The sequence below is a fragment of the Charadrius vociferus genome, unplaced genomic scaffold (assembly GCF_000708025.1).
Source record: "Charadrius vociferus isolate BGI_N301 unplaced genomic scaffold, ASM70802v2 scaffold72, whole genome shotgun sequence".
Classification (NCBI taxonomy): Eukaryota; Metazoa; Chordata; class Aves; order Charadriiformes; family Charadriidae; genus Charadrius; species Charadrius vociferus.
The window spans coordinates 1987032-2010580 of record NW_009647830.1 but is presented as its reverse complement, the minus strand read 5'-3'; the positions used below and the strand labels follow the sequence as shown (position 1 = coordinate 2010580).

At 48.3% G+C, this 23549-nt stretch overlaps 1 protein-coding gene across 1 annotated transcript in view; it reads right to left on the bottom strand.

Moving 5' to 3' along the window:
• NTN4 (netrin 4) overlaps positions 1 to 23549 on the bottom strand; it is a 77911-nt gene that overhangs the window by 22345 nt on the left and 32017 nt on the right. The window contains exons 2-3 of the mRNA XM_009882644.1: positions 20227 to 20633; positions 2885 to 3172 (exon numbers count right to left, since the gene is read on the bottom strand). Of these exons, the coding sequence (XP_009880946.1) occupies positions 2885 to 3172; positions 20227 to 20633 (695 nt within the window). The remainder of the gene's footprint in view (positions 1 to 2884; positions 3173 to 20226; positions 20634 to 23549) is intronic.

Sequence of the window (23549 nt, the reverse complement as noted above, 5' to 3'; positions counted from 1 at the left end):
TTTCTCACAGCAAATGTTTGGATTCTGTAAAGTCCCCCTTTACTCTGACCCAACTCAGAGGGATCACAAAGGAGGTTATCCCACCCCAGTGAATGGAGCTAGAGCTGCTTCTGCTGGGGTGGAAGGAGCCCCCCATTGTCCACAAAGCCACCCTGTTCGCATCTTACTCCCATGCCCTAAATATGTCCTGGGTCAGTGTTATCTCATCGCCAAGCTGGACTTCCAGCCTCCCTTCAGCCACCTCCAGCTGTCACGAAAAAAAACATCCAATGGCAGAAATCCCATGGCAGCAAGCCCTGTCGATGTCCCAAGCTGAGTGGAGCATCCTGGTCCCCTGGGTCAGGCTCCTGCACCAAACCTGCCCAAGCAGCAGCTACCAGCATCCCTGCATCCCCACGTGGCTTTGTCATATCCTCTCTGGGTGAGATGGCTGAAATGCTTCTGTCACTCTGTGAGATCTTCCTGAGACCTGGCAGCTATGCCCAGAGCTGCCCGGACACCCCTTACTTACTGCCCAGAGCAGCACAAGATAAAAACAAATATATCACATCCCGTTCTTCCACTGGTCAAGCAGGGACTGAAACTAAACCTGAAGTTAGGATTTTGCCTGTGGGCTAAGACCAAGTAGAGGGTTAAGAAAACTTGTGTATACTTTTTATTTGGAAAAGTTTGGGTTTTTTTTTAAAGGATCTTAAACTTGCTTAAATTTTGATGTTAACTCTCTAACTTCGGGGATATTCTTCAGGAGTGCTCTGGTCAAAACAAGCATAAAAAAGGAGCTAAACTTTATAATTATATTGAGAAATGGTAATGTGTTTCCCACCTTTTGCTGTCCTTGGTTTTACAGCGAAGGTTCTGCTAAAACCCCATATCGATACAGCTACATAAAGAAAAGAAGACTTAAGTCCCCATCTTACACTTGAATGACTGACCATAATTCTTCAGAATTATCTTTTATGTAACTGACCTTTCCAGGTGAAATGTGCAAAAGGCCTCCCTCTCTGGAGTCCTACTCTCTTTTCAGAATTTTCCCTGACTTCTCCCAGCTAATCAGCTACAGACCCCACAATTTTTTGTACCCTTTTCTGTTCATTCACGCACACACGTCTTGCCATCATCATGGAAATAATCTTCTTCCCATCTTGAAGCAATGCAAACCTCTGGCAAACCCCAGCCCGGTATGCACAAGTGGGGTGCCACCACAGTCCCCAAATCACTGCAGCCTCGCACCAGACAGGAGCCTGGCACAGACGGGGCTCAGCCCCAGCTGCCCCAGTCCTGTGCTGGAAAAAGTGGTATTGGGAGAAGAATCATCTTACCACTCCTTGACCTGCCCTGCAAACCATGGGGCTACGTCACCCCTACACTGGCACATCCCTTATGGGACATGCGGAATAAGCTGTAAGGCACAGTAAAATGAGTCAGCCTCACTGCAGAAACGTCACCTTTGGGACTCCTGCCACGTACACATTTATAACCAGAGTTGAACTTCCAGTCCCCTCGGGGCTGGCGCAGGGGTTTGTTGCTATTTCTTGCTTTGGTTTTCGGTGCAGTTCTGGCACTAGATTCCTTCCCACAGCACCGCCTGTTACCTGTGCACAACGGTTTCCATAGGCTGTAGCCGTACTGGACGGGACGCGTATTTGGCTGCAGGCTCTGTTACAACTCTCAGCGGTGCTCCAGAGCACACTCCCGTGCAATTGCATCCCACTGAAATAATCCCGGGCTAACAGCCCCTTTCAAAGACTTTCGCTCAGGGAACATCTGTGGAAAGCAGAGCAGCACTACTTGAAACAGCCTTATCAATCATAGCGCTGCACACTTTCAAATTGCTATATTTTCAAGCTGTTGCAAGACTAGCTCTATTAGAAGGGAAACATGCTGTCTGCTTCATGTCTGAGACCATAATTTAAGTGAAATGAGAGTTCCCCGAAGAGCTGGACAGATGCCAGACCTCCTTACCTCGAGTAACTGCCTTATGGGTTTTTTTATGGTCTTTCCCTTTCTAATATTATTCAGCGCAATACGTTTGACTGCCCTGGCTTCCCCTACTGCGCCTCCGTCAGCAAAGCCAGGACTTTCAGAGACAGCAAAGACAGCCAGGAAGGACAAGATGTCTTGAGGGAAGCGAGACCAGGGTGTCCCCAGGCGGGCAGGGTGCAGGCACACTATGCCGCAGGTGTCCAACACGTCGGCCGCTGCTGTGCCCATCACCTCCCCAGCGGGTTAGTGGCTCCTGCTTCTCTGTGATGTGGGAGGACTGGGGTTTATGTCTTGGTCAGTCCCAAGGGATTTGAGCTCAGAGCTATTGTGATGGGAGTCCCCTCAAAACTGGAGCACAGGGATTTTATCCTGACAAAGGTATTGCAAAGTGCAATGGAAAGCCTGGGAGTGAGAAGCAAATCCCAGCTCTCCTCCCATTCAGTTCAGGAGCCAACCCAGTATTTGATGGTCCTTCAAAAGCAATGGCAATCACAAGATTCCTAGTACATTTGAGGAAGCTGTCTCTATCATCAAAATGAACTGCATTTATTATCTTTTAGATATTGTGTTATTGAGAGTCAGCATCTGGGGGAAGAAGGGAGTCACCAATTTTAATTTATTTTAAGGAAGCACCTGAAATAAATAAAATTAACTTACCATGGAGCACCCTTGAAGGACGAGAGTCCCGGTGGATCCTCCACCGAGGCACAAGGCAAGCCCAGCCCCTCAGCCTCAAACCACCTCCTTTGTAAAGACTGCTTTTGCTCACTCTGCTTGGAATCCAGGGCATCACATGTCAAATACCGTATACCTAGACCTATACCATACTCTATACCGTTCCCTACTGTTTTTAAAACTCTGCTCTCCTGTGGTGCAGACATTGTCGGGCACGTGTACATACCACGTGGAAAACGCCAGCTGCCTTCACGGGCTTGAATCCAGCAACAGGGACGCAGTGGTCAGCGTGGCCATTGCAGAAGCAGCTGCCCTTGACGATGAAGTCATAGACTGCGTAGTTCAGGGGTGGCGGGGGCTGCGGAGGCTGCGGGGCCGGGGTGGCCGGGAGGCAGGGGCAGCCCTGCCTCTCCAGCAGCCGCACCCGCAGGTTGGTGATCTTCAGCTGCGCTTGGGCTTCTGTGCTGTAGGGATTCTCCGCGGCGTAAGGCGGTGACAGGGCTCGGTATATCACCTGGGCAGAGAAACGCAGCAAGGGTATTAGAAAGGAAGACACCAGCCAGCCCTGTGGCAGGCTGCGGAGAGGGATGGCAGTGGGACCATCCCCCAGGAGCACACAGCAGGGTCTCATGATGCTCTTCCCCCTCCGCAAGCACTGGGAGCAACAAAGCCACCTCCACCACAGTGTGCATGAAGTGACCCGCTGTGCCCCTTTCCACACGATGTCCAGACCCTTCAGGTGTGAAGCGACATCTCACCATCAACTTAAAGCAGAGGTCGATGCTGCTGGTATGCAGCATGGCCCAGCGCAGGGACCGGCGGTCCTGCAGGTGATGCTGAGGTGAGGGACCCTTCATTAACCTCCCCTCCCCTCGAATGGGTGGGTTTTTCTAACAAATAAAGCTCAGTTTTCCAAATATTTGGCTCCTATCAGTCCCAGCCTGCTTCCTAGTGGAGAAGTGATTCGGCGTGGCAATTAGCGACAGCAAGCTGATAGCTGAGAAAACCGAGATAAGAAAGAAAGAAAAGCGGGGGGCTTCTGAAGTTTAAACAAATACTTATCAGTCAGTCTTTATTTTAACTTCAGCCTGATTGAATAGGTAAATATTGGCTCAAACTGAAAATTGGGAACACTCGATAAAAATAACCAATTTTCTTGAAGAGGTTTATTTTATATGTGTTGGTCTAGCTGCCTACAGTGTGACATCAGAAACAGCATATAATACATATAGCTATTATTCACATAAAATGACATGTTAACAACACATGTACCAGTTACTTGTACATTTCATCTACAGTGACACTTTCTAAACAGTTAAATAGCTCTTCACTGAGTAGCCACCAGAGGCTCAATGAACTACAATATTTGTAAGCAACATTCAATCAGTCACTTGACGAGTGTAACACAGCCTAATGGCTTGATGCGCTGCTCCCAGCAGCGGCTTAAAACCTCCTCAAACCACCCATGCCACCCAAAACAGCTCCTACGGACAGCAAGGAGGTGTGTGGCAGCAAAGGGCGACCATCATTTCGCACCAGGATGGTGCTGCGGGGTGCCCGGCAAAAGGCAGTGTGTGAGCCTTGGGGGATGACAGTCTTCTCTCCCTAAACCCACTCTTCCCGAAGGATGCAGCTGATACGCTTCAGCTGATGAAGGCTTCCCTTTTATTTCACCAGGATTCATGCATCCTGGCAATAATGACCCCAGTGCTGCCAGCTCGCCTGCCTGTGGGCTTTGCCTGCCAGCTGCCGCCTCTACCAGCCGCGCCGCTGCTGGCACCGCTTCTGGCTGGGACCTGGTTTTTCTCCAGAGCTGCCAGGATCCGGCCGAAGGAAGCTTTGTCCCAGCCTGGAAGGAGATTTAGAGCTCATTTTGGAGCTGAATGGCGGCAGTGTGCTTTTGCACGTCCCATCAGCCTGCCAAGCATGGTCCTTACCAGCACACCGGTGACAGCGGGACTTGGGTGTGCTGGTGCCGGGCACCGTGCACTGTGCAAGCACCTTGTGGCTGCAGCCTGGCACCACCATGCTGCAAATGCTCCTTCCTAAAGGTATTCCGACATCTTCTGCCAGAAAGACGTTAACAAGGGAGAAGGTTAACTGGTAGAGGTGGTCATAGGGCAAGGCTGGTGAGTGGTATGCCCCTTGTGCGGAAGTGTTGAGTCTGATGAGGGATATTAATAAATAGTAACACATTTCAAAAGGTTTTTTCGTTTTTCCTCTCTTTCAGGAACACACAGAGTTTTTTCTGCTTTCCTAAAATAAAAATATCAAGCAGATATGAACAGAAACCCAAGAGAACCCAACTATCAGGTCCTGTACCTCTCCCCAAGGCTTGTTATTTACCCAAATTCAAATCAATGCCATTCTGATCACATTTCTTTGTTATTGCCTTTGTGAACACAAGATGCTTTCAGATATGGAAAGAAAATTCCTAGGAAAACATCTAAACTGGAGACACTGATTTCCTTTTAGTGGAGATGATGGAAAATGCCATGCTGAGAATTTTCAGTAAAAACTAGCAGTTTGGGTTCTTTGCGATTACATAAATTGCATCTCAGAGAATTCTTTGTTCATCCTGATTCAGATGAGATCGTCAAAGGAAATGCATAAATGGGAACAGCTTATGCTAGATTTAACTACAGACTTTCTTCTCATAACTTTCAGTTTTTCTTGTTTATCTATCCCCGTTTAATGCACGTGACTGATGCTCGTAGCTCTAGTAAAGACAATGACAGCAAGGAAATCAATAACCCTGAGCGCCTTCGCGCCAAGAGAGTTAAATCTTGCCTGTGTGGAATTCAGGGGGAGTTATGCTGCTGCTTTCAATGGAGCCAGTATTCCCTCTCAGGCCCTAAAATGTTACAAACATTTCTTTTTATGGCTACTTGAAAACAGTGATGCTAAACATGAGCCCTATCTGTAAGTCCCAGGGGCTGCAGGCTCTCAGCCGCTGCCCCCGGCTGCCCCGTATCGCTCCTGCCGTGCCCAGCAGCCCCGGCCCCGGCTCCAGAGCCCCCCTACACCCTGCAGCAGGGCAGTGTAACAGGGTGAGCCTAGTCCCAGTGCTGCCAACACAGTAAACACCCTCGTCCCTCCGTCCCAGACGCTAGCGGCTCTGTTTTAGTAAAATACAAACCGGTCATTATAACATGTCGGATGCCATACAAACAGCAATTCTCTGCTCTGCCCTGGCCGACTGAGCTGGAGCTCCCAGAGGCTGCATAATAAGGTCAAGGATGTGTTTACCAGCAAGATTTTCCTGTTCAGTTGTTAACCTCGCTGATATATTCCAGCCCATCTCATAAGTCAGCTCATCTCTGGGGCCACCACACCCTCATTCAGCTGCTACGGGTCTGCACCCCTGTGCCCAGCACCCCAGCCCCACATATACATACATGTGGGTGCCAGCTTTCCTGCTTTTACCTCTTCTCGGGCTTTTCTGTGCAATTCTCCCACCGATAGGACCGGCCCAGGGCTGCAGCATCCTGTCTACAAACAACCCATGGTTTGCACAGCAAAACTGACTGGGTTTTCACTCCCACGGTTCTGCTGGCAGCCCCTGGCCACTGCAGTCAGAGGTGTCCTCAACCAAAAAATTTTTTAGTTTGCAGGTTTGCCCATGCAGGGGAAGCATGTAGGCAGGATTTGAGAAGAACGCATTGCTGTCACGCATGTGCACCTGATGATCGGGTTTTACAAGCTCATCATTTCCCCAAAGGCACTGGGTAGGACTTCAGTGCTTCTGCCCAGCCAGGGGCAGATGGCTCCTCTGGTCGACTCTGTTGAGCCAGCACTCCCAAGCCGCTCTGGGATGCTCATGGTGATGTGCTCAACCCACAGCCATCATTTCCTCTTTCTGACAGTTTCCCAAAGCTCTCTGGGTTTATCCTGCTAAAGCCACACAGAAAACATGCATGCCAGGCTCAACCCGCGGGGAGAGAAACTCTCCCCACTGGCTCTGCCACCACAGTCATGGTTCTGGCTGATGTGGGCACATGTCATGTCAGTTTTTTAGCTGTTGGGGCAGCCCCTCTGCCAGATGTGATGGGGGGATGGCAGTTCCCTCCCATCCCCCAGAGAAGTCGCTGCCTGCAGAGCCATCGAGCCCATTACTTTTCCTATGCCAAAAGCTCTGGAAGAAGCCGTGCCGGAGGGTCCTGCCAAAGAGCCATGTTGTGATTACACAAGGGAGATAAATAGCTCCAAGAGGTACAGGAGAACATCCTTTTTGATAGATGATGCTGTTCCTGCTTTCATAGAGTGAGGCCTCTGCCAGAAGAAAGTTCTGCCACACACAGAGGAACACACTCCCTTGGTGGTGGAGCAATGGCAGCAGAATGTGGCCATCTTGCACACAGCAAGCCTCACCAGAAAGCACCCCATGGTGACCAGACTTCTGGCTTTCCTACTCTAGTCTGTCTCTGTGTATGTGTCTTACCAACAATGTGTCAAACCTCAGCATTACAATGTCAGGTAGACGATGTGACTTCTAGCAGTAGCGTAGTCAGCACTATGAATGATAGCAAAGGGTGGGAGGCCTGGATCTTTACATCAGCAGCTCTTTAGTGCATGCAGTAATCCAAATTTTCTAGTTTGTAGAACAAGTAGGAAGTAATAAATTGAAAACCCACAGCACTTCTATGCTAGACATGCCATAATATATCCTATCAGAAAGATATTTTCAGTCCCAGTGCTGCTAGCTCACTATAAATCTTGTGATATTTGGGATTATTCTCAAACACAGTCCCAGGAACTGAACCTTTATCTCAGCTTCCATTTAAAACTAAATATCTAGCAATATCTCATATCTGAGCAGCAAATGTCACAAACTAGGAGGCAAATAGATAAAACACCTGTCTTTAAAACAAAATATCTAGCATTTGGGGTAATGTTCCTTCCATGTTGGATCCCATGTCCTATAAATGCAACATTTGCATGAAGCACCATCAACAGAGGAGGGATTTAAAAGTTGCATGGCGATATTTTTGGCGGGGTAGAAGTCTCTCTACACAGCCAAATAGAAACTGTAGACTGCAATCCCTGAGTGAGGAATGCCACTGATATGCCTCAAGAGGGACGGGTTCACCTGATCCCCCAGTGGGAAGCCCGGTGGTGGCAGGAGGGAGCCCACTCCGCTCCCAGGGAAGCAGGAGCGGACAAGCTGCCCCACAGCGCCTTGTGCATGCCATGGAGTAAAAATATTCTGCTCTTCAGCCAGACCGCTCCAGTTGTCTGCGGTTTGGGCACATCATTACATAGACACCCTCTCATAAATTTCCCCAGCGTTTCAATTTCCTTATGGGCTGTCATGAGCAACTCTTGCTCTGTTGATTGCTTCACTTTATTTTGTCTTAGTGGTGCAAGAAGCCTTAGCTACTTGCCATTCCACAGATGCAATAATGTAGCCCTGTATATAAATAAAACAGCAGCCATGAACATGGTGCACTCAAGTAACCGCTTGCACCACAATGACCTTGATTTATAAATACATAAAAGTCCCTTTGCAAGAAGTAGCCTAGTATGTTTACACTCGAGAGGCAATGAAAGGACATCTTTATATATATCCACAGTGGGAAGGAAAATGGTAATGAGTGATGCTGAGAGCAACAAAATAGGCTCTGAAGTCAAAGTTGCCTCAGGAAGTCAACAAATCCAATGAAAGATTTGCCATCAGCAAAGCCTTCTCGATGAGTCATGGGAGCATCTCAGACCACTGGAACCTCCACCCACCACAGCTACAGGGGCCCAGATCTTTGTCAAGATAGAAGTAGCCACCTTTGTGTTGCAAATGCCCATGACACATGATCCAGAAGCAGCTTCTTCCTCACAGAGTTTCAGAAATAGGCACAGCCACAGAGGCTGTGGACAGGGACCTGAAGCCCCCCCCCACCCCACCCCGGGCCCCTTCCCTGGATCTTGGCACCTGGCTAGAGGTGCTATGCTCCAACCTCCATCCAGGAGCCCGGTCTTGGACAGAGTTTCTCCCCTCTAAGCGTGGAAGGCGTTGGGAGATGGTTCACAAAATGATAACACCACCAAATTACAGAGGGAGGGAACAAATGGATGGGAGGCTCAAGAAGCATATCGCCTCACATCTGGTGGTGACCACAGGCCCTGGCTGTTGCTCACAGCCGCATACAACCGCAACTCAAGCTGAGATGCTCCATGCTGTGCCTGCTGCCTGGTACACCCCTGCCACCCCCTGCTGCTGTGTGCCGGCACCCATGCCACATCCCCCCACGCCTTCCTCCACAGCCAGCACAGCCCATCAAACAGCCCAGGCACTCGCCCACAGGGACTACTCAAAAGTGGCAACTGCTTTCAGCCTTGGCTGGTCTTGTTCGGAGAAACTCAGCTGGGAAATTTTATTGAGCCAATTAAGCTTTCCTTCTCAACAGCTGTAAAAGTTAAAAGACATAATTTCTCTTGGTAAGTGTTACAAAAAGCTCACAGGGGGCAATAAGGCTGATTTGTAGAAATTGATAATTTAAAGAATAGTAATAATGATGCAACACGTGTGTGTCCACTGGGGCTTTCTATAACATCAACCTGCCACAGTGTCTGATTTCAGCTTCCACCCGAGAAACTGCACCATCACCACAAAAGCCTGATTAACCTTTTCTTTTTTTCACTTGCAGAGGCAATCGGATATAAATTTAGCTATGGAAATCCAGTGCCTGCCAGGTGGTCCTGCTCCAGAAAGGGTGTCCCCACCCCTCCTTCACTCACCCCTGCTTGGTCACCTTCTTGTGGTGCAGAGGAGCCTTGGGGCTGAGACTGCTCCATGCTCATCCCCCTGCACCTTCCCAGAAAAGAGTAATTAAGCCTAATTAAGCCTAACACCCAACAACACATGTAAGAAAGACTGAGAGGTGAGACTGTCTTACTGTATATGTGAGGATGGCTTGACTTTCGAGGCTTGCTGTGCAAAGTGGTGAGACTCACTCTGCAATTAGGCTTTTCTTGTCTCCCAGTTTCAGTATTGAGGGCTGAACCCCATCAGAGCATTTTCTGCATCACTGTGGTCACCTTCTGCCAGGCTGTCTCCTTGGCTCTTCCTGGAGGGAGAGCTGTGCCTGCAGAGGAGTATTTCACCTGCGAAGCCTTCCCGTATATTTTAGGTTAGTTCCCTACTGAAACAGCCCATGTGTAACTAAGCACCTGTGCATTATTCCACCCTAAAAACTTTTGAAACTGCTGGCTAACTTCAACCACATTTGGGAAATACATCTTAAAGGTGTTAAGCTCTTAAAATTTTTATGAAAACAGTCTCGTTCCTTCACAAAGTCAAGCCTCATGGACTCCTCCTCCTGTGAAGAAGGCTGCTAGAGCCACAACGCTGGTACGCCCTATTGATGAAACAGACTTATTTGTCGTATTACCACACCAAGCAAAAGAGCTTTTAAGAGAGAAATCCATGTGCATCTCTGTGCTATGTTCATTGCAATGGCACTAGGCTAAAAAAGATTTTTTTGGAAGACACTGTAAATAATTCACATGGTGTGGGAAGTTCATCAGCCTAAGCTGGGCAGGTATCACCCACCAGCTCCTCTAATATACATTGGTCTTCTGCCTGTCAGACCAAGGGGACTGCAGGGAAGAAGAGCCTCTCTTTTTCTCACAGAGAGGTCTGACCATCCCCTGCACACGCACATCCATGGTGCAACCTTCAGCATCACCCTGGGCGAGATGAAACAGCAAGAGAAATTGGGAAACCTGCCTTGCCACTGCAGAGAGGTGACCACCAGAGACACTAAGATCACAGTGAGCAGTGGAGCCTGTCTTTTGGGCCACAGCGTGAAGCACTCCGTCCACATGCCCAAGCAATGGTGACAAAAACACTGTGAACCACCAGCAGCAGCCCCTGAGCTTCTCGAGATGCTGGAGAAATGGCACTCCTGCAGCTGTTACAGCTGCTTTATATATTTTGACAAAGGACAGCATTTGGCCAATGCCTACAGCCCTTCTGCAATCTTTTACAGCACATAAAACAAGGCAAATAATTCCTTGTCTCGCCATCCAAAAGTTAGGCAATTTTACACAGACTTCAGGAGGAAAATGCAACTATTTCAAATAACCAGCCCTTGTGGGGGCCTTGGCAAGTTAATTGATACTAAGGCAACTTTTATCTTTTGGGAAACTCAAGGCATTCTTATACCACTCTCAAAAGCAAGAAGCTGTACAGGATGAGCTCCTACTCATGCACAGCAGCCAGCTGGAGCGGGGCTGGAAAAGGCACAAGGAGAGCGAGGCAACTGCCTCAGGATTTCTCCAGGACCCTTGACATCTCTGACAATAATCAATCAGATAAGAGCCATCTTCTTCACTTCCCTTCAACATCCCACCACACAATTTCCTTAGATGAAAATGAAACACGGCTAGGTCATGCATGTCTTCATGCAGACAATGATCATAGAAGTAATATTGTTACCAGAAAAATCTCTCTCCAGCTCAAAACAGCTCAAAACATTTGGATTTCTTCACCTCCAGTCAACAGTGCTTCTCCAAGGATTGATAGTTCATTCCGCAACGGTTTTATTTTGCCTAATCACTACTTTCACTCATAAAAAAGATAGAAACACTCAGTTTCCTCGCTCACAAAACCCTCCAGATGCATGATATCATTGGCTATGCACTATCAAGGAAAATAATTATTGCTTTTTTTTTCTTTTTCATCTTCAGAATTACCATTTTCAAGGCTGCACTGTCCCGCATAGGAAAATGAACCAGCACATTTCAGCTGATGACACGAAGAAGTCCTTTGACTGCTCAGCAAGAAAGACGGTATTTAAACACTCTTCCCTCCAGCAATTCCCCTCCTTTCCCTATCCCCACAAAGATTTATGTTCTCAGCCTTGGCCTGCCGGCCGTACCTGTTGTGCATGTGGAAGACCAAGAAAACCTGGAGCTAACTCCAAAGAGCCAGACAGAGAACTGGACTTGCTTGTTTGTAGGCAGGGCTGGAAGAAAAGCTGGCTCACTCCCCAGAGCTGCAAAATAACCCCTTTAACAGCTTCCGAGCATGATGCGGCACCGCAAAAGCCTGCAAGGCAGCAGGTTAGTGTTTCGGCAAGAATGCCTGCGACAGTACTAGGGATCAAGGGGATTTCTTTCAGCCTAAGAGTAACCCGATTTCATGAATATTTTTCAATTGCTCTTGTCTCTAATGAAAAGGCTTTGTGTCTGTAGAGCTGGCTGCTTAAACCATCCAGTTACCATGAGCTACATTTAATTTTGAGAAAAAGAGCACCTGTCTGAATTATATGTAAATACGCATAGTCAAAAAGGCCATGAGAAACAGCATTGCCATTTCAACTCATGGCTACAGGTTTTCACCACAGCAATGAGTGGCACTGCGCAGACTGGTGATAGAGTCATGGCATATATGTCTAGTGAGTTTGGTTTTGGACATTAACTTCTTTTCTTTCTGGAAATGTTGCCCAGGGTGAATTTGAGGACCTCACCATTTGTGTAGGATTTTGAACATTGGTAGACTGGGTATCTCATGCCGACACCCATTGTGCATGGCGATTAATCTCAGATTAAGTCTCCATGAGCTTTTGATCCAAAACTTTTGAGATGTGTCAATTCACTGCTTTAGGTTACACACTTCCCCTGTAACCGGTTGTATCCGGGAATCCCAAAGAGAAACATGGCAGCCCTACTTTCCAGCCAGTGAACTGCGAGCTGAATAAGTAAGCCAGCTATCCCTTCATGCCAAAAATGAACTGTGAAATGAAGCAGTGGGGTGCAGCGCCTGAAGAGAGTCTCTGGCTGCACCACTAAAATCCCGCGGCACTTTTCTCAAGGGAAGCAATAGTCCTGCTAACAAGGCCAGGTGCCAATTTAGAGAATTAAATTCTGCCTACCCAAATTCCTCTTGTTTCATGTGGGTACAGTGCTCTTCACTTCCTACATAAGAAGTTTGGAAAGGGTCTCCTGGAGCCCTGCGACTCATTCCCTCCTGCTGTTGGCAGCCTACAATATGCCCCCTTTCACAGACTGGTCAAGCTCGCTCTGAGGAATAATTTGTTTTAGCCATAATTGGAGGCCGATCCAGAAGCTCTGATCCACAGTTGTTAGAAACTTGCTGTTCTAAACGGAGGACCGCCGATATGCACTGTTAAACACTGGCTATGCTCCATCCCAGGGGCGGCTGCATTTCAAGAGCTGGCCAAGCGGAGGACCAACCTCCAAGTGTCAAAAGCACTGGGAAATCCAGGCAGAAAAGGAGACGATGAGACCTTCCTGTGGACTAGCTACAATGGGGTGGAATCATACAGAGGAACACCAGGCAGGCTGAAGAATCGTCTTGCCCCTCGCGTGTCCTGGTCCTTCAGAGACGCTGAGCGCCTGGGAGGCCCAGTAAAGGGATGTGTCACTGCTCTGGGACTGCCTGCGGCAGAGAGGGAGGTTTTTGACACAACCTGGCCCAGAGACCTGGCATTATCACCCCCGGTACTCCACATATGGAAAGCTTAAAAAGCAGGTGCCTGGAAAACAGCAGTTGTGTTGCTCAGCCCTGATGGTGCCAAACCTCTAGAGGGAAAAAACCTTTCATGGTAAAATTCCCTGGAGACTGAAGGTTTGTCTCCACATGTGCCCAGAACCTCCCTCATCTCCTGTCCTCTCAGGCACAGATTAAAAACTAAGATCAGGTTTCCCCCTTTTCCCTGAATCCCCCTTTTTTCTGCCCTGTTATTTAAAAGGAGAAGCTTTCCTCTACCTCACTGTGTTAAAACCAGTGGAAACCCTGCACAGGGCTTGGGAAGATGGGCTTCCCTGCCAGGAGGAAAAGCTCAGGGGCCAAGCCAAGAGATGCACCTCCCCACAGCGATCAGCAAGGTGGCCGGTGGAGGGAAGGCATCCTGCTGGTGTGCTGCTGGTGCCAGTGCTGGTGCTCACAGCGAACCCAGTGCTGTGCTGGCCAGCAGGGAGGCATCCCTGCTTGTCTCCCACCAACCCTGCCCATCCACCCCGCGCTGAATGGCCGGCTGCCATAGCCTGGGATTTCGAGGTTCCTACATCATTTCCTTGACTCTGGCCTGACATCGTTTACTTCGTCTTGTTAACTTTTTCCCTAGAAATCATGCTTATGAAATAATGGCCCCCATGTTTTGCTACATTCACAGATATAATGCAAAGAGTTGGGCTTGGTCTGGCTATCACCCCCATCACCCCTGGCCCCCAGCTGAACAGACTCTCTTTTGCATGTGGCATTTCTGTACAGAGCCCGACAATTTGTATATTTCCAAAGACAGAGTGATCAGGAAGATGCTGTTAAAGAGTTGTTTGTTTGTTTGTTTGTTTTTTCTACAAAATGCACTTCTACAATGTGTAGAGATAGGACTTGAAATCACATTTCCCTGGCCACATCCTCACGTGTCCTGAGCACCACTGAACACCAGCCAGGATCCCACTTTCCTTCTGGTCAGTTTGGGTGTTTGTGTTCTCTCTGTGCAGACACCAGTGGGACAGGACAATCAAAAAAGCTGTTTGCAGCCCTCTAACGAGCTGATGTCCTGACCTGTTTTGAAGTTATTCTTGCATATTTGCCCAGGTTCTTTGTGGAGTCCCAAGTCCTGCAAGTGACTGAACCCAAATCTCCTGTGACCCACAAGATCCTTGGAGGATCTCAGAGCAATGGAGATGTAGCTTCAGTTAAGGACAGCAATGACAAGGTTATTCAGGCCTAAAAGGCAACCAAAAAATGGGCAAAAGCTTCTAGGCTGCAACAGAATGTTTCTACAACCCAAAGTTAGGGCTCCAAAATAAAAATCGCTGAGCATCTTTAACTCCTGCTTGTGTCAGCAAGTGTTACAATTTCTCACTGTCTATTAGGGCCAAACTTGTGAGTAGCACGACACAATTTAATTCTCCTCTACACAGTTAATTTCAGGTAGAACCAGTAGGACTGGTGTCCAAATCCTTAAGGAACAGAGGCAGGCTGCATACAGTAACAGTGCAAGTCAAAACATTTGAAGGGTTTTCTGCTATAGAGGCACACGAGATCAATAAAACGCTCAGTAAGACACACACCCTGCAGTAAAACAGCAGTATGTGATGTTTCAAAAGTTAAAAGCACGTTAGAATTTGTTGCTGGAATATAGTCAAGCTGTAAATACGCCTCTCCTATTTATAGCAAACAGCAACAATAGCTGAGGTCTCAAAGTGATTTATTAGCAGTATTCTGAAAAGATGAACACTCAAATAAGTTACTAATTTACTAAAATCTTGTCAAGGAGACTCTGCTTCAGTAAGTCCTTTTATCCTGGAGCTTGTCTAAATGGGGACACTCAGGCGAGCTAATCTGAATTGACCACAGATGGGAATGTAAAGTGAATGAGATAATTGCATTGCAGAGTGGACAGTCACTCTCGCTCACAGTTAAAGAATTAACATCTGCTAAGGGCCCCTCGTCGATGAGCCCTTAACAGTGATCAGATTAGGCTGTAAAGGAAGAAATATTAACATGATCTGAACTATGGGAGGGAAGATACCCTTTTATGCATACTAATAAAATCGGCGTTCCTGTCTGAGCATGATGCTGAAAGAGTTTATTTCTGCATCTTGTTTACTTAGATCAGATTATGTTTGGCTGGTGAATCCAGTTCTGATTTCCCCTGCAATAACGTGGTTGAAGGGTTACACCCTGGAAAAGAGTGGAAATACTCTGGATTTGTAGCACATTTCTATGATCCAGGCTAAAACTTGGCTTTAGCCTTTCTTTTAAAACACTGATGATAGAAGGCCAGCATTTAGAGGTTTCTGCCTATGCTAAACTAACTGCTGCTGTGAAACAATTAATTCACTAAATTAAGGATCGAGGAAGACTTTAGTGACCCCTCTGTGTGCAGCTGATCAATGATGCAAATTGGAACCCTCAAACTGGCAGATGCTTGAAGCTTGCTGTAAACCCGGGTTAGTTGTACCGAGGTTTCTTTCTCGCTTCTCCTTCACCCATACTGGACGGGCCCCACGACAGGGGACAGGCTGGCTCTGGGTGTTGAATGGTGAGAATTCCCGAAAGCAGTGCCAGCCTGTGGGTGGGTTTCTGAACAGGACACACTGAGTGCTGGGGGATGCCAGGGCAGGAGGTAGGCACCCACCATCTGCCTCTTTTCCTCTGTTGCCTACGGAGGAGGGGCTCAGACGTTTTGTTTGGCTCCTGGATCCTTGCAGAGAAGTCATTGCTTTCCTGGCTGCTGAAAGGGTTGTTCTTCTTCACATGAAGCCGGACTACAGCCAGGCTGCCCCAGCATGGGGCTCGGTTCCACAAAGTCTCTGAGCACATGCTGACCTGTGAACTCACACTTAATTCCACCGATAAGGCCTTTTAAGACCAAACCCAGGGCATCAGTGCAGTGCTCCTGACATCACCACTGTGCCATGCAGCCTTCAACCTCTTTCCTCTACAGTTCTGTCCAGATCTGCCCTTTCCTTCCCAATCCCACCATTGGGCTGTTGATCCTCCAGCTCATGACTGCTTCAGGGCAGAGGACTCAGATCCATACTAAGCGGAGGACAACCATGCCTGGTGGTTTTGCAGCATCAGGGACAGGTAGAAAAGAAGAGCAGAGACCTGTCAAGTCCCTGCTGATGTAACTCTACCCATCAGTAGACCTGCTAAGTGCCATACATGGTGTGTGACATCATTACCTCTTCCACTGCTGTGGTGGAGCCCAGCTTGGGTGACCGCAGCACAGTGCCACCCTCTGAGTGCAGACCACTCTCCCAGCGCCCTTCACCACCCCAGCCCCACCACTGCAAAGGGAAGCCCAAAGCCACTCTACTACAGAAGAAAGATGAAAGGCATCTCCCAGAGCCAATTCAGCATCTCTCATCTCTCCGCAAGCTCTGAGCTCTGGGTCTTTGAAATGAACCCAGGGGCTTGGCAGTTTGCTTTCTGTGGTAACATAAATCTCCTCAAAATCAACATCATGGCAAAGTTGTGATGAGGGAGGATTTTTGTCATAAGACTTGAACGAGGCATCTAAGGAATGACTCATGATGATGAGGGCAGAAGAAATGCAAAAAGCCCAGTTTTTCTTTCCAATAAAAACTGAAGCAGATACACGCTTGTTCCGAATTAGCACATGTGATTTATTAAAAAGAGGCTGTACGCCCCTGAGTACTATGAGCTTCTGCATGCTGCTGCCTTGAAACAGGACTCGCAGTCACCGCAATGCTCAGCAGAAATGCAGGTTGATCAGCTCCAGTGCCATTTGGGGTAAGCCACCGTCTCCTGAGGCCTCCCCTGAGCATTGCAAATTGCTCATCCAGGGGGACAGGCGGCGGTGACCGAGCTGCCAGCAGCATGTAGAGACCCCACCGTCCTGCAAAACCCCGCAAGCCCTGACTCTGTGCCTGGAAATGCACATGTGGCCTTGAAATGTTTGAAGTGGGAGAAAGTGCTGTATAGATGGTGGGATACACAGTTTGGATCACGAGTTACAGTTGTTACATCGCAATTCAAAACAACTTAAAAAAGTTAACAAAGAAATCCAGTAGCACTCACAGAATTTATGCTTGAGCTTTAAAGAAAACTGCGACAACTGAGGTGCAATTAAATAATGCCCTTCAGACTTGGACATTTCAGATGACTGCATATTTGAAACCACTGTTTCAAGTGAAATTACTGTTTCCATATGTCTGAAATTAGGTGCTACCAGAAGTGGGAGTAAAACACAACATAACTCCAAACAGAACACAAAACTCTGATGTTTCTTTAGGTGAGATACATGTTGCTATTGGCAGTTAGAAGTAATTGCTGGAATGTAGCACGCTGTAATAAATTAAATGTGATATTTGCTAAGCATGCAGGCTTGCCATCTGGTCACCAGAAAGCCGCTGTTATTACTTTGCAGGTAAAAAGTGGTGTTTAAGTGCAGGGAATTGAAGTGTGCCTTACAAATAACATCTTATAAGCTCCAGCCCCTTGGACTCAACGTTTGTTTAAAACCTGGAATAATTAAATGACCTTGACTTTTATAGCTTCTTTGCAATAACACGAACTAAAGTGATGCCAAAAGAAGAGATCCCACAGGAGCAAGCTTGGTAAATAGCCTGTTTTTTGCAGGATGCTACCACAGATGCATCAAACACCACCAAATTCCTTTCCTTCTTGAGACAGGTATAGGTTTCTACACACAAGACCTCTATCCTACTGTCCTCACGCATTGCAACAACCTCTAGAGGAGCCGGCTCAAGGTTGGGATTTGCACAGGTTCTTACCAGGCACAGCCCCCATCCTGGTTTGTAGGTACATCAATGGGGTGACCACAGTGAAAACCACACTGGGGTGCTAACTACATAGGACCCCGCACAAACGAGGCAAATACTGCCCCAAATGATACCCTGGGTTTCTCACCCCTGAGAACAACCCCTGGGAAAGCTGAAAAAGGAGCGTGCAAGTCAGAGAACCACAGGCATGTCCTGCTGGCTGGCCCAAGAGCTATAGATTTCAGCCCCTGCCCTGTATCACAGGCTGGCATAGCCTTATGATTCAGGTGGTAGGACACAGAGGCTGGCAGAAGTGTTGAGGACCTGGAGAATTCCCAGCAGGTTACATCCATCATTTCTTTTGTAGGTCGCACTTTGTAGTTAGCCCTGATTCAGACCCACAGGGTATTTTGGGTTGGAAGGGCCCTTTAAAGATCATCTAATCCAACTCCCCTGCCACGGGCAGGGACATCTTCCACTAGATCAGGTTGCTCAAAGCCCTGTGCAACCTGACCTTGAACACTTCCACGGACAGGACATCCATAGGTTCTCTGGGCAACCTGTTCCAGTGTCTCACCACCCACATTGTAAAAAATGTCTTCCTTACGCCCAGTCTAAATCAACTTCAGTTTAAAACCATTGCCCCTTGTCCTGTCAGAACAGGCCCTGGTGAAAAGTCTTTCTCCATCTTTCTTATAATCCCCTTTATATATTTCACTGTGAAAGGAAGTTCGGGAAGCTTTTTGGGGCCATGAGCAAAGGGAGGCAGGAGAACAGAGGAAAACAGCAGTTTTTCTTGCCAGCTATCATCCTGGGTCAGTCTGGCAAGTCTAGAGATCCTTGTTTCTGAGCTGACAAGAGCACAGAACAGCTTCTCCTACAGCAGGACATCAGCTGCCTCCCGAGATGCAGCTAAAAGATGCACTTCAGTGAACAAACAGCTCCCAGTATTTCTGCAGAGAGTGGGTTCCTAGCCAGAGCATGGCTAGAGGTGACCCCGAATGATTGCAAAGGGGTCTGAAAAGGTTGTTTTTCTCAGACATGAATGCTGGTCTCCAAGAATCAGGCTTTCACCTCAAAACAAGCTATCAGCAGAATCTAAAATGATATAATCTGATTCACTACTCAAATTTGCTCCTTTCTCTGTGTTAGGTCAGAAGGCAATTTTAAGTTTGATTAAACTTTCAGACAAGCTCATTAAATGAGGCCACTAGAGGGAGCAGCCTTTAAAGTCCAGAGCTGGTCACTGGGGATGCGTCCCCACGAGTGGGGACCCTGGAGGGCAGCCCTATGGCTGTGGCTCCCAGGGGATGCTCTCCCTCACCACGGGACAGGCTTAGGCACTAAAGGGAAGAGTATTATTGGTAGCACCCCGAAATGCACGATTTATTATCTGCTGTTTCTGTTCTGATTTTTTCACGTGTATTTTTCCTCTTAGCAAATGTGACATTTGTCTTCATTTTTTCAAACCTCTTTTCACATGAGAATAAGTGTGCACAGGAAAACAAAAAAAAAGATGAGGTATAAGTTTCTTAATTACCTGGCTAATGTGGTTTATGGGAACCACACTTCAGTATGGTCAGTAGCTATTTTGACTGGTTACATGCTTACCTCTCAGTGAAGGTGGTCACTATTAAAAGTGAATCCGGTGATCATTAATTTTAGCGTAATTGCCCTTTCATAGAATCATAGAATGGTTTGGGTTGGAAGGGACCTTGAAGATCATCTAGTTCCAACCCCCCTGCCATGGGCAGGGACACCTCCCACTAGACCAGGTTGCTCAACGTCCCATCCAGCCTGGCCTTAAGCACCCCCAGGGATGGGGCATCCACAGCTTCCCTGAGGAATTTGTTCCAGTGCCTCACCACCCTCACAGTAAAAAATTTCTTCCTCCTATCTATTCTAAATCTCCCCTCTTTCAGTTTGAAGCCATTACCCCTCGTCCTATCACTACATGCCCTTGTAAAAAGCTGGACTGATTTGCATCACCCCAAAACCACATGACTGCAAGATCCAGAGAAGACCATCAACAGCGACATTCCCCTCGGCTTTCCTGAGGAATTGCCAGCATCCACCTCATTTGCAGTTGTGGTGAGCAGTTTCACTGTGTGAGGGGAGGGGTTTTTAGGAAAAAGAGGGGGATTACAAGCTCCTCAGCAAAGCAAGGGGCAGGGCAGTGCCTACATCACCTCCAAATGAATTATGTTAATTCACTTTGTGAAATAAATTCAATGACAAGGGATGGTAGTGCAGTAAAGAAGCATAAACACCAGAGCAGGGATTGCAGAGCGAAAGGCAGCAGCTGGAGTGAGGGCTTTCTCTTCCAGACCCCGGCGGACCTACCTCTCCTCCGGTGCAGGGGAAGGGACTTGAATATCTGGAAGTGCAAATGGCTCCTCTCTGCCTCACATCATCCTCCAGCCCAAAGGTGGCTGAGCAGTTAACAGCAAAGTATTTGTAAGGCTTCCACGTCTCGCCGAAGTCCTGGGAGCGCTCCAGCACCATGGCGGCCGGCCGGGGCGACTTGAAGACCAAGATCAAGTGGGTGAAGTAGAAGGCGGTTTCCAGGTCCAGCCGGATGGTCTCGCGGGGGGCGTCCTGGGCTGCCTGCCACCAGGTGCGGGGCAGTCGGAAAGGCGAGTCGGCCATAGCGGCGGGGGGGTGGGCCAGCCCGGCGTGGGCCCCGCTGCACCTCCGGGGGTTGCAGGCCTTTTCACAGGGGCTGCCCGCTCCCGCCGCGCTGCCCAGACCTGCAAGGCAGAGAGCAAGGGGGAGGCTGAAGCCGGCTCCCGAGGTGGGGAGGCACATTTTTTGGGGACGCTGCCCCCGCCGAGGCCCCCAGAAGCAGCCAAGGGAGACGGCACCACTGATGCTCAGCTCTACCGCTGCGTGGAGCTCAGAGTGTTTGTAAGAGCAAAACAAACCAAAAAAACCCTCAGGGCTTCCCTGGATTGGGAAAATCCCTACCGAGAGCTGGAGAGCAGAGCAGGTGGCATGGGAGAAGAGATGTCTCCACCTCACCCTCCTGCCCCGAGTGACACAGAGCAGGGCTGATGGTCCGGGGACAATGGCCGTGGCCATGCCACCCCTGCCCCAAGACCTCCAAAGGGATCCAAGTAGCTCTGGGGAAGGGGAAAAAAGCAAAGAAAGACAGGCTGCTGATGACACCGGAATAGCCAAGGCAGCATGCTGGTGGGAGGCGAGGAAACAGCCATGGGGGACACCGTTGCTGCGCCCCGGCCTACCGTGCGGCAGATTGGGTGCCAGGAGTGCAAGAGCTGGTAGGAATATCTCCTGCTACCAATGACCTCAAATCTTCACCCCCTTTCCCACCCCAAAACTGCTGCCACCAAGGTCAGGGTTGAATCAAAACACCGTTTATGTTTGGGAAGGCTGTCACTGATGTGTGTAAAGAGGGGAAAAAAAAATAAAATCCTTAGTTGAAATGATGCTGGCAAGCTGCCTCGCAGCTGAGGCTCTGTGGTTTTTGTTCAAGTTTCTCTGGAAGCCTTGTCAATTTAAAAATCCACAGTTAAAACGTCAAAGAAAAATAAAATCACCATGGGGTTTGGTGTGAAAACATCTGCAATCTAACCCTCCTGGTGCAGGAATGTTTGATTAGGGGCTCTCCACTTTATTAATAAATGCAACAGTAGGTCAAGGCTGTATTTGATGAACCACAACCGTTTAACATAAAAAAAAAAAACCACAACAAAAACTCTGACGACTTGATGCGGGCAAGCCAAACCATCTGAGGTGCATAATGTCGTCTTTATCACTGGGCCAGTCATACATAGTCAGCTTTGTGCACCAATTATTATGGCTTCTTATTGGCATTTTTGTTATGCCCAAGGGTTGTTTCAATTTAGCATCCAATAAATCCTTTATTTGGGGTTTAATCAACTTTTGTCCAGAGTGTCATAGTTGCAATTAAGCTATATTACACACTAGCAGAGGCTAAGCCTTCAGAGCCTGACAGCATTCCCTACTCCTGCTCCTCAAGAAACACACTGGAAAGAAAACATTTCTACCATCAAAGGTCTATACAGGTTTTCTATACCAATTACTCAGAACAGATGTGGACCACTGCTAGTTAATGCACTCATTACAAAGCACTTCTGAACCCTGTCTCTAGATTTCACTGGGTAAAGAGTCTTGGGAAATTTTTAGTGAAGAAGAAATGCTCAGTCAAGTTAGCTTCCTATAGGGACATGGTAAAGCTGTGTCTGAGATGGTATATATTAACTGTGCAGAATACGTTTACTCTAGAAAAGTAAACAAATGTAACTGTAAAATTAACGTAATATCACTTACATCTCCTGAACATCCTTTTCAAAGCGTTGTATAAACATTAACTAACCAACACAGCTCTCCTGAGGGGTAGGTAAGCGCGTGCTATTATCATACTATCAGTTAAGCTTGCCACAAGTTGGCCTAATTTATGTCTTTGGCTGCTTTCCTGGATTCTTTGGCTACACGTAACACAGCGCAGTTAGTCACTAAACGAACAGATGAACCTTTACTGCGGTTCCCTCAGTTGTGGGACTGCAAGGCGGATTTGAGAAGAGGTAAACAGAGCAGGGCTCAGTCAGCACCCTGAGACAGGTCGAGACTATTGTTTGTGTTCATCAACTCCTTTTGTTTTTTGCGCACCACCGATTACCGCCCCCGGGGAGGCAGTGGAGGAGGACCTGGTCAGTGGGAGGTTTCCCAGTGACTGCGATGGTGGTAGGGCTCGGAGCAGCCCCCCGGGGTGGGAGGCAAGGCTCTGCCAGAGCCCGGCCAGGAGGAGTTGGCTACCGAATTCCCATGTGAGACCCTGGGAGCTGAGAGTATTTGATTGGTCCCAGCTCCTGGTATGCTCCAGCTCCGGTCACGCACGGTCACTGACTGCAGTTGTCTTCAGGCCAGGCACGGAGGGTCCCTTCCTCACCTGGGGCCAAATTTGAGGCCAGGGACCTTGGTTTGGGCAGCAGTTGAGAAACGCTGCTGGCACGCAGACCCCACTTCCCGTCTCAGGGGCTGGAAGGGGGGAGAGGAAACCCCCTTTGAAAGGGTGTTTGTTTTCACTTGAATTGGAAAGAGTTGCATGACGGATGCAGAGCACCGCATGTTATGAAAAGTGACAGCTTTCTAGCGTAATGCTGGCTGCCACAGGAATTCAGGAAAAGGACAAATGAGAGCATAAAGATTTCCACGCCGTCAGCCCCAAGCTCACGACTGCCCTGCCACAGCCCTGGAAAAGGTGTTTTTCCTTACTTGCACGTAATGAATCTGCCCGAATAAACACTCCCATCCTATATACTGTACATGCCACCGGACTGGGATCTTCAGCAATGAGTAAGAGCATGTAGCTAATACCATGACTCACCTGTAAAACATCCATGGAAAATCATATGCTTCCTGCTTAAGCATTTTAGCAACACTTGCCTTGTGATGTTTCATTTATATCTTGTGCCTGATTAAATGTTTGTTTCCCGTGTGGGTTTTTTCTTCTTTATAAAGAAGAAAATTGGCACTCGGCTTGCGACCGGCCGGGGAAGCGTTATGCAAACTGTTTATGCCCGGTTGTCTCTGCTGCGGCGCGGCAGGACCCCGCTGCGGGCAGATCTCAGGGTAAAGTGGTTTATGCTGCGGGAAAGGGGCTTTGAAACCCCTGCCCTGCC